Raw genomic sequence first — 11,574 nt, 5'->3', positions numbered from 1 at the left:
TTAATTTCTTTCTATTTTTGGTAGAGACGGGGTCTCGCTCTTGCTCAGGCTGGTTTCGAACTCCTGAGCTCAAACGATCCGCCCGCCTCAGCCTCTCAGAGTGCTAGGATTACAAGCGTGAGCCACCGCGCCCAGCCGATAATGTCTCTTAATAATGTTTTATAGTTTTCCCTTTAGAGGTCTTGGGCATCTTTTGTTAAGATTCATTCCTAAGTCCTTCATATTCTCTGATATTATTATAAGTGTTGTTTTCTTTTTATTTAATTACATTTTCTAGTTGTCTGTTGCTGGCATATAGAAATGCAATTGATTTTTGTATATTAACCTTATATCCAACCATTTGTTAAACTCTCCTCTTAAAATGACATGGTTATGTCCTCCTTTTCAATTCTTATGCTTCTAATTTCTTTTTCTTGTCTTACTGCGCTGGTCCTCTGATATAATGTTTCAAATATTGGTCCTCACAATTTCAAGATTCTGGAAGTACTTCCGGGGTTCTGCAAATACTTCTCCCCAATGTCATTTAAAAGCAGTTATCTACTTAAAAGTTTATAAAGCTTTAAAGAATCCAAACTTCAATTGATCTTAGTACTGCTACATTATTAGCTTATTCTTCTGGTTCTTCTTGGTACTTTGCTTTCTTTTCCCTATTCATTTCCCCATGCCAACCTGATGTCTTTCGTAATCCTTTTCTGTTATTCATTCTCAGAAACCTGGGTCCACATAAAACAGGAGGCAAACTTGCAAACCAGGCAACATTGTCTTATGAAAATGCTTTCCTAACTATCGAAATGCCACATTCCTCATGGAGAAATGATAAATAGATGAATTTAACTATGTCCTCCAGTGGATAAAATATCTGTACCAAAATATCTACTAGGAAAAAACACTGGAAAGATTGATTCTTTGAATTTGGAGATATAGCTGAGTTTGAGGCTGACTTGCATATATATTTGGAATTTTATACAACTGTGATTATACCAATAAAACTAATATCAAACCATTATTTATACTCTATTTTTCATTAGTAATAGTCACTTATACTTTCATACTTGAGGTTAAGAAAAAAAAAGGAATAGTCATTTAATGAAAATTAATCACCAAAATATAATTTTGGTACTAAGAAAGAAGGAAAAGATCTAAGCATGGAAACTGACCTCAATGCCAACAACATACCTGCTACCACTCATTACGTAACCTGAGCATTCAAATGATGCAATTTCTTCACTTGTCAAGCCAATTTCACCTCTTCGTGGGATACGTTTTCCAGCTTTTACATATTCAGCCATAGCTGCACCTTCACCAGGTAACAGAGCATGGCCATAGCTACAAAGTAATTCAGAATTCAGAAAAGGTCCGTTAAACCATCTCAATATAAAAAGCACATCATCTAAAGAGAGCACAAGAAAACATTTTCTCCCAGACAAGAGTAGAAATAACAATGCTCAGCAGTAGTGTTTTGGGAAGACCAATGTGAATTACTTCATTTTAATCAGTGAACATTGCACTATGACCTATATAACTAACCCAGAAATGCAGAAATATTTTGGAATAACAAAAGAAGTGATGTTAGTGAGTGCAGATTCGTGGTTTACAATTATGGATTAATTTACCCCTATAGGTATTGCCATTACTGGTTCTGCCTCTAGTTGATTCCCTTTTTCCCTCAAAAAAATCCAAAGTAAAGAAATAATATATCTCAAATTAACACACTTTTTAGACTTATAGCCCAAACTAATGATATATAGTGACAATTATCAATTAACTTTCCTTCAAAGGATTTTAAGAGCTACCATCCCTTCATTCAATTCAGTGAATGTTTTTTATGTGCCTATTAAATCTAAAGCTTGTAATACAAAAATAATCTGTCCTTGTGGAGTTTACATATTAATAAGAATGTAACTATAATAGAACGTAAAATATATACATTGCATAAAAGAAATAGAAAATGCTGTGAGGATTAAACAGGGATAGAAATCACATCTACTTGTGGAGGGGAAGTATTGGAAATGAGCATATGCCCATCCTTTTGAAAGGGCTTTGAAGGATGGTAAAGATTTTTTTTTTTTTTTTTGAGACAAAGTCTGGCTCTGTTGCCCTGGCTAGAGTGCCGTGGCGTCAGCCTAGCTCACAGCAATCTCAAACTCCTGGGCTCAAAGAGATCCTCCTGCCTCAGCCTCCCGAGTAGTTGGGACTACAGGCATGTGCCACCATGCCCGGCTAATTTTTTCTATATATATTTTTATTTGTCCAGATAATTTCTTTGTACTTTTAGTAGAGACGGGGTCTCACTCTTGCTCAGGCTGGTCTCGAACTCCTGACCTTGAGCGATCCACCCGCCTCGGCCTCCCAGAGTGCTAGGATTACAGGTGTGAGCCACCGCGCCCGGCCGATGGTAAAGATTTTAATATGAAGAAATTGGGAGTAGGAAAGAAAACAGAGGGCAGAGAAAAGAAGGGAATTTATGTTGGGGGAAGAAACAAGCTGAACAAGGCCCAAACGTGGGAAAGTACATAATTAGTTGGAGGCTGGGGTATAAATAAGGGAACAGAGGGAGATAAGCTTGGCAAGGTAAGTTAGAAGCATACTTTTTGGAAGATACTTGAAATATTATAAATGCACTACTTACTTCAAAGGTTTATCATCTTGAGAGGCAAGTGTTTTTGGAGCCTCTGGGCCAATCAAATCTGAGGGTTCTTCAGCCTCTGCATGAAAGATGTTCAGAAACACATTTATATTTTGACTAATCAGTTAATTTAATGTTTCATCTGTTCTGAGTTAAAGTCTATCGGAAGAACCTACTTGATCGATCCTTCCAGGGATTCTCCAGAAACTCTTCTTGAGAATCTTTAGAGCTTGAATCACTGGATTCTTTTCTGCTCTTCTTAGACTTCTTTTTCTTGTATTTCTTCCTGTGGGGATTATAATTTGATATAAATTCATTTAATATTGCCATGTTAAAGGGCATGGGAATATTAAGGCAATGAAAGGTAAGACATTAAAATGACCTGAATTCCCAGCTTATTCAAACTTGCTAGAGAATAATTTTAATTAAAAAATCTTCTAACTTATTTAACCAAATCGTTTCACTATAAAAAAGATCACTGAAGGGAACCATGAAATATAGTTCTCATGTTGTATAAAAACAACATAAATAAACAGCCTAAAAAATGACTCTTATCAATTTGAGCATTAGTAACAATTTAAAGTGCAATAAATTAAAATACACCAAATTATGTTTAAATCCTCGGGTTCATAATGATATTAAAAAAATCCAACCTATTATTTTGAAAACTCAACAACAACAAAATCAATTATCCTTCCCTTATTATACAAACTGTATTTCAGGGTATCTAAATAGTTGATGAGGGTAAGCTTATCTTATAGAATTATCCTACCTAATAAATGAACGAAAGCCAGAATTAGACTTTCACCATTTTGCAATCCCTAATGAAATAATGGATCTAGGCAATGACCATCAATGGCTGCTAATGTGATGAAAAGAGACAACCAGACATTTATTTGCCTCCTGATGGAAGTACACAGCACCAGCTATGAAGTATTCCTGCCCAAAACTCAAATCTTCTGAACATTGTCAAGCCTCTAGACCTGTCAATCTACAGGAAATACAGAGGACAGAAGAACATGCTAAAGGATACCATAAGAATATAATCATGCAATTTATGGATATTAGTTGGATCCTGATTGGAATAAACTGTAGGGAAAAACTGCTGAGAATTGAGGAAGTATTGTTAAATATTTTAGGTGTGATAAATATTTTAGTATTGTGATTATGGTTTTATAAAAAAAAAAAAAGAATGAAGGCTGGGCAAGGTGGCTCATGCCTGTAACCCAAGCACTTTGGGAGGCCAAGGCGGGAGAACTGCTTGAACCCAGGAGTCCGAGGTTACAGTGAGCTATCATGGTGTCACTGCACTCCAGCCTGGGTAACAGAGCAAGACCCTGTCTGTTAAAAAAAAAGAAAGAAAGAATGCCTATCTTTTAGAGAAAGGTGCTGAATTCTTTATAGATGGAATAATATCTGAGATTGGTTCCAAAATAAATGGGGGGATGATGGGGACTGCCTATGAGTTGATAATTGTTCAAATTGGGTGATGGGTACATGGGGGATCATTATACTACTTTATGTAATTTTATATATATTTGAACTTTTCTACAATAAAAATTAAACAAAAAACTGACGATCTGTGTTTCTTCTTCCTTTCCTTCTTCTTGGCTTTCTTTGCTCTCCTTTTTGTATCTTCATCTGCAAATGAAAGCACATTATTGAGAAAAAAATTTAAACTATAAAATCCCAACACTTTTGAGTAGATAAATATCCTACTGTTGTCCCATTTTTTGTTAGAGAGAAATTAATTCATTGAAGCATTTCTTCCTATTTATCAGAAAGTGTACTAGGCATTGGGGACACAAAAATTAAAGGCACATTAGGTATTAGGTGATATAGGGTATTATTATTAATTTTATTGTGTGAGACAGTGTTGTGCTTAAGTAGGAAACTGCCTTTTATTTTGTAGAGATGCATACAGAAATATTTAGGCTGGCAGTGTGATGATATCTATAATTTATTTAGAATATCTCAGAAAAAACTCATCCTTGAAGCAAATATGTCAAAATACTAACAACTGTTAAATCTAGGTGATAAGTATACGGTATTAATTATACTGTTCTCTTTACTTTTCTGAATATTTGAAGATTTTCATGATAAAAAGGGGAAAAAAACTGTATGTGTTACAGAGGGGAAGGAGAATGCTTTCCAGGAGCTCAGTCTAATGAAGGAGACCAGTAAAGAGATAAATACAATCTGGAATGACAGAGGGAAGCTTGGGGTGCTCTGGACATACAGAGGAGTCTCAAAATCAGATTGATTTGGAGAGGGTGGCTGAAGAATGGTTAACCAGAAAAAGGTGATTTTTAAGCTAATTCTTTTTAAAATCAGTTGATTACAAAAGTAATGCACGCCTATTGTTGTAATGAGTAAGCCAAGCTGGATGGAGGGACAGGCTGGCATTAGGCAGAGGGACTTTCTGTACCAAGTAACATAGTCAAGAGAAAGAACATGGAATACTGAGGAGACAGAAAGTAGCTGTCAGGCTATAGAGGATAGTACAAGAGAGAGTGACAGGGTATATGTGATTAGAGAGAGATCAATCAGAGTCTGAACTTTACCCTGAAGGCTATGGAGAGCTTTGAAGGATTTTAAGTAGGGGACTAAAAGTTTTGTCTTCCAGTAGTGAAGAGAAGTGATATTGGGGGGCAAGGAACCCAGGCGATATCAGAGGAAAGGGAACCTTTGTGTAATGTGCCAATCCGCAGGAGGCACCTTCTGGTCAATCATCAGTGGAGATGTCATAAAAACGTGGCTTTTTGTGATGTACCACCAAAAGGGGTGCCTTGCATCAATCGGCAGCCAGCCTGAACAGGGTGCTTTATGGCATGTCTGTATAATTTTTGAAAATTGTACAGACATGCCCATTGGGCATGAGAATTACACATAAGAGCCCTTCCACTGGGCTGATGCAGCCCAGTAAGGCTTCCTTTGGAGCAGCCCAAACCCCTGACTTGGTCTGGTACTACATGACTCGTAAAACTATACACAACCCACCTAGAGTCAGACTGCTTAGGCTTGAATCCCAACTGCCTGAGCTTGGGTGAGATACTTATCACCTGTTCTGTGCCTCTATTTCTTCATCTATAAGATGTACCCTACAGATATTGTATGGATTAAATGGCAATAATGAACATAAGGCACTTATCAGGCTGCCTAGCACAAAGTCAGCAAGCGTTCAAAAACTCTTCACTATTATTATTGTTTTTTAAGAAACATCTTCTAAAATAAGTTTTAAAAAGTAAAACTAGGCCAGGTGTAGTGGCACACACGTGATCCCAGCTCCTCGGGAGGCTGAGACAGGAGGATTGCTTGAGCCCAGAAGTTGGAGGCTGCAGTGAGCTATGATGACACCACTACACTCCCCTGCAGGCAACAGAGGAAGATTCCTATCTCAAAAAAAAAAAAGAAGTAAAACTAGTTTTGAGGCAAGGCTTGCAGAATAATGTTGGCTTTCTTACCACTAGAGTCTGTTTCAGAATCAGAGTCACTGTCACTATCTTCAGAATACTTCTTGTGTTTTCTTTTAGATGATTTTTTCTTTCTCCTTTTCTTGGACCTTTCTTTTGAATGACTAGACTTTTTCTTCTTCTTTTTTTCTTCTATAGAAAATACAAATAAAAAATTTCTAAAAAAGTATTCCTGAACATCAATTTTATTCTATTTGAAATACTGAAGGGGAATAGATGATGAGCAATTTGAGTAAATGCAAAGTCTAATGTTCAACTATTTATAAATTTATTTTTTTAAACTTCTCAATAAAATAGCTCTGAATTTAAAAAAATACCTTCTGAAGAAGAAGCTGAAGAAGTACTTTTCTTTGGTTCTTCATCCTCTACTGGTGTATGTTCGTCAGAGCTGAATTTAAAGAAAATGGTCATAAGGATTAAAAAAGTGATGAGATATAGACCACGGAGTGTAAAAATATGGACTTCAAAATTTTCAGTAACAGCATTGATTGTCCAAGAACCATTAAAAGCAAGCACTGGACTACTTTTGTAAGAGTGGAATTCAAGGGTCTACCACCTTCATAATAAAAAGAGAAATTACATTTGCATGCTTTAGAGTTTACAGAGTGCTATTCAAACAAAGCAGCATGGAGAATTTATATTTTCAGAAGAAACTACACGGCAAAGATAGACAAACAGGAATCATGAAGAAAGATGAAAGAGGCCGGGCACAGTGGCTCATGCCTGTAATCCTAGCACTCTGGGAGGCCGAGGCGGGTGGATTGCTCAAGGTCAGGAGTTCGAGACCAGCCTGAGCAAGAGCGAGATCCCATCTCTACTAAAAATAGAAAGAAATTATCTGGACAACTAAAAATATATATATATAGAAAAAATTAGCCGGGCATGGTGGCGCATGCCTATAGTCCCAGCTACTTGGGAGGCTGAGGCAGGAGGTCGTTTGAGCCCAGGAGTTTGAGGTTGCTGTGAGCTAGGCTGACGCCACGGCACTCTAGCCAGGGCAACAGAGCCAGACTCTGTCTCAAAAAAAAAAAAAAAAAAGAAAGATGAAAGAAACTAGATATAAGAAGGTGGGAAGACTGAGGGAAGATTTCATAATTTTATTCTAAGCGTGTAAAGGACATATAGTAGAGCAATTGTTCTGTCTCCTCAGAGCAAGAACCCAACAAACTACAATCTAAAGAGATTTCTTTCTGTTGCAGAGAATTCTGAAAGTGAGTATTATTAAGGTTCTACGATAGTTTAGAAAGGGAGTTTCCATATCATATAATCTTTTCCTCTGAAGAGCACACCTGGAATAACTTAGGTATTGTCTAGAAAATCATTTTTAGGGTTTCTTCCAACTCTAATTCCATGAATTCAGGCTCCTCAAGCATTTTCCAAAGGTATCTATAAGAACAAGTTTCAGATAATAACACTTTATCATCCTGTCACAAATTACAGGTTTACCTGTCAAGCACATTGTCTCAACTCAACCTAAAGTAGACATAGAAATAGAAGAAGAAACTTACGAGTAGCACCAAAAGAAATAAGCAAAAAGAAAAAGCATTATGCCTTCAGATAGTATTATATATAGGAAAATTCAACTAAACAAAACCATTCATTTTTAAAAATCCCTTTATTCTGCTAATACCTGGCATGCAATCTGCTACTGGGTTAGGTGAGAAAAGAAATTCAAAATATTTATAATATAAATGTACTATTTAACACTGAACCTTTCTATGAATAGGAAATTAGCACCCTATGAATTACAATTTAAAATCTACTAACATCTACTAGCAACATGTCTGAATACTTAGATATATTCCATATTTTTAAAACCTAAGGGGTTAAAGAGCATAAATCACAAAAAAGAAGAAAAATGGGAGATACAGTAATACTTAAAGTTCTTCACTTAACAAAAATTTTTACAATAGACTCAGGATTTAAACAAATGCCATGACATATTTTAAGTATTTTTTAACCACTTACTCTGGTTCAGGATTCTTTGGAGAAAGTCCCCATACTTCAGGAGCTCCCAGCTCTCCAATCCTCTCTCTCTCACTTAATCTCCTAGAAGATACAGACATGTAAATTATAACTCAATGGCTGAATTGTTTCCTAAATATATAATCAAATTCAACAAGAGTCCTGTCAAGTTCTATTTTCCCTTAATATTTTAAACATTAATAAAAACTTGGTTTAAATGTAAACTCATCACTTAGGATTTGATGTTCTCATAATACTATCAAATGATACAGACTACAGAAATGATAGCCTGGGAGACTGTCAAGTGCATCCCTTCTGTTGAATGAATGACATAGCTTCTAATTGCTCATCTCAACATCTGTAATATTTGACAGAAACAGTTATACATTTGGAAATAACTTCATTTGTTTATACACATTTATGAAAGTAAAGAGAGGTCTCCTTTGATCTGGCCAAACCTTCAGTTTTCAGAAACCCAGGATTATTTAAGGATGCATTCGAAGTAGAAAATAAAAAGAGTTCTGAAAATGAAAGAAAAGTTTTACTTGACAAAAATTGTACTCAATGAGATACAGTTTGTTCCCTCTGTTTTCCTTTTAGTTCCTTTTTGGAAAAGCAGTCCATTCTCTGCTCTTTAGAGGGCACTAAAATCTTTTTCTTCTTTTGTTTTATAATGTTTGTGGTTTCTTCTGTTTTAATTTTTGTTATTATTTACAAACTAAAAAAACAAAAAATTAAGGTTCAATTTCTCAAAGTTTAGCTGCTTATGATTCCATTTGTTTTTTTTTAATTTAGAAAATAAACATAACTGATTTGTTTGAATAAATTATTTTCTACTTTTTTTTTTAAGAGACAAGGTCTCCCTCTATCACCCAGGCTGGAATGCAGTGATCATAGCTGACTGTAACCTCAAACTCCTGGGCTCAAGTGATCCTCCTGTCTCAGGCTCCCTAGTAGCTAGGACTACAAGCACTCATCACCATGCCTAGCTAATTTTTAAATTATTTTGTAGAGAGCCCAGGGTGGTCTCAAACTCCTAGTCTCAAGCAATCCTCCCACCTCAGCCTCCCAAAGTGCTGGGATTACAGGCATAAGCCACCACACCTGGCTAATTTTCTACTCCTTCATTCAGGGGAAAAGGTATTATTAACTATGCAGAGTCAGACTCAAAGGTTTTCCCACTTGAAGAAACAATCTAAAAGGGGACATACTTATAAATGTATTTGGAATTTATGCATATAGGGGGAAGAATGCCCATCAGACTGTAAAGAACACTAAGTCCTGTTCTCATACCAGTTCCCACTTGGCTTCATCTGTATTGTTAAGCTGAATTATTTATCTTCTAAATGTACACATACAAATTTCGTCCAAGCAGTTCTGACATCTTTTGGTGAAGATTCTCCAATCAGAAGCCACTTGCTTTCTGATTGACATAGCCTGTGAGTATCTTTCTGAAAAATTGAACTTGGAGAGATAGGTCTCCAACACTAATTCAGGACTGTTTTTACTGTTTCTGCTCCCATGCATGAAGCACTAATGGCTAACACTTATGGAATATTTATTATGTTCTAGGCATTAAATTATTATAATCCTAAAAACCTTGCTACTAATTTTATCCCCTTTTTAATGGTGAGGAAATGAAGCTCAGAGAGGTTAAGTTACTTGTCCAAGGTCACACTGCTATTAAGTGACAAGAGCTTCAAACTCAGGTAGTCTGATTCTGGAGCATGTCTTTTTCATCACTATACTTTATTATCTCTCATTGATGGAAGTAAAAGAATCATGAAGACATCTCCCAACTGTTGAAACTTTAACCTGCCCCTCAATGCCTGTAGTATTTCTAAAGTTCTTGTTTTTTTGAAAATACATAGTGCATGTAAATCACTTAGTACAGTGCCTGACATAATTTAACAGTTAATAAACTTTAGATATTAAGACTTACACAGCAATAATTATAAGCCTTTTCCTTTCTTCTTCTTAAACTATTTATTTTTCCACTCCAATATTCACTCTCATTAGAGGAGATCTGATCTCATCCTTGTGTCATTTTTCATCAAGATTGAGGAGATCATTTAACAAGATCTTTCTCAAAGTAGCCTCATCCACAGCTTAGCAGATGACCCTTCCTACATTTAACTAATCATCTTGTCTGAGAAAAAGGTTTTCCTCATCTCCAATTTAACCCCTTAATTTCACCCTTCCCAATTCCCTACATTTTCACTTACATATCCTGTTATCTCAAACCTGTCTGTTCCTTCCTTCAACAAGCAATGGTTGCACGCTTACAAAGTGTTAGGCACTGCGAATTCTGTGATCAATAAGACTCCTCCTTCCCACGAGTTCAGTCTAGTGGAGAATAAAAATAGGTTTACGAATGACAACGACGCAGCCAAGTAAATGCTACAACTCCGGCAGGTCTGAGGCTCTTGGCCACGTCCGCTAACAAACCAGGAGGTGGAAAGGGATTGCAGGAGACTAAGGCACTGTATGAAGGGGCCCAAGGATGAGAGAAAATGTAAGGGAAAAGGACGAATAAAGGGTTGTCGTGGGTGGATTAAAGGCACGAAAATGGGCACAGGGCAGGCAGAGTGAGCGAAACGCAAATAGTAAGAAGCGGAATGAACGATAATCAGACTCCAAAGGCAGATGGGCTCGTACACGAGAAAGTGCGGCCGTCTCACTCACTCACTTCTGCCGAAGGCTCTCCTCCCTCTCCTTGTCGAGAAGGCTAGGCCATGGCTTGTCGCTCCCATAGGGGCGCGAGTAGCCGCCATAATAGGCGGACGAGGAGGCAGAAACGAAGGTGGTGCCGCGCGGTGCAGAGGGCCGCTCTCGAGAACGCGACCGCGACCGCGAGCGGGAGCGGTAGGACTGGTTTCGGGAGCCTTGGCTGAGACCACCCAGGTGATGGCTCAGGCCATTTCTGTCCCCGGACCGAGAGCAAGAGTGCGAACGCGAGCGGCGGCTCCGCGGAGAGCGAGCAGATTTGCTGGGTTTGGGACTCCTCGACGAACTGCGACGTTTTCCACTGGAGCCCAAGGCCTCCCCCTCCGGGCTGCGCGAGCGGGATACCGGAGCCATTGCTACTCCTGGGCTCCCGAAGCTGCGGGAGAAGGGGGCGCTCTCGCGAGCCTTGGGAAGACCTCGGTTGCCTTGGTTCCCAGATCCTGCCGCCGCGCAACCGCCCAAACCCGACGAAACCTAGGAAAGAGTTCCGGGTACGTCGACAAATCCCTTCCCCGAACCTAGGCGGTCCTCGCCGACGGAAAGCGATGTGTGTATCGGTATAAATAAGCCGGTGAGACAACCGGGTTCGCACATCCTTCCAGTTCCGAGTGAGGCTCTTCAAGTCTAACCTGGATCGGAGATCGCATCCTTTCTCAGCATCGTACTTGAAATATGTGAAGGGAAGGACGACGGCACACAGGATACATTTCACTGAGTGGCCGTATGAACAACACAGTTAGTTCTGCTTGTGTTTTGTGTACTTTCTGTGTGTAATTATATATA

General features: G+C 38.1%; 1 protein-coding gene across 1 annotated transcript in view; it reads right to left on the bottom strand.

Annotated features, from left to right (window-relative positions):
• NKAP (NFKB activating protein) overlaps positions 1-11,312 on the bottom strand; it is a 13,280-nt gene extending 1,968 nt beyond the window's left edge. Inside the window, exons 1-8 of the mRNA XM_012664224.1 lie at positions 10,754-11,312; positions 8,068-8,148; positions 6,417-6,487; positions 6,091-6,231; positions 4,204-4,267; positions 2,803-2,912; positions 2,630-2,705; positions 1,177-1,326 (exon numbers count right to left, since the gene is read on the bottom strand). Coding sequence (XP_012519678.1) covers positions 1,177-1,326; positions 2,630-2,705; positions 2,803-2,912; positions 4,204-4,267; positions 6,091-6,231; positions 6,417-6,487; positions 8,068-8,148; positions 10,754-11,145 — 1,085 coding nt within the window. The 5' untranslated portion in view covers positions 11,146-11,312. The remainder of the gene's footprint in view (positions 1-1,176; positions 1,327-2,629; positions 2,706-2,802; positions 2,913-4,203; positions 4,268-6,090; positions 6,232-6,416; positions 6,488-8,067; positions 8,149-10,753) is intronic.
• Positions 11,313-11,574: the final 262 nt, after the last annotated feature.

Source organism: Propithecus coquereli, unplaced genomic scaffold (genome assembly GCF_000956105.1).
Source record: "Propithecus coquereli isolate 6110/MARCELLA unplaced genomic scaffold, Pcoq_1.0 Scaffold873, whole genome shotgun sequence".
In the NCBI taxonomy this organism is placed as follows: Eukaryota; Metazoa; Chordata; class Mammalia; order Primates; family Indriidae; genus Propithecus; species Propithecus coquereli.
Note: the sequence above shows the minus strand (reverse complement) of the source record. Positions and strands in the feature narration are given on the sequence as shown.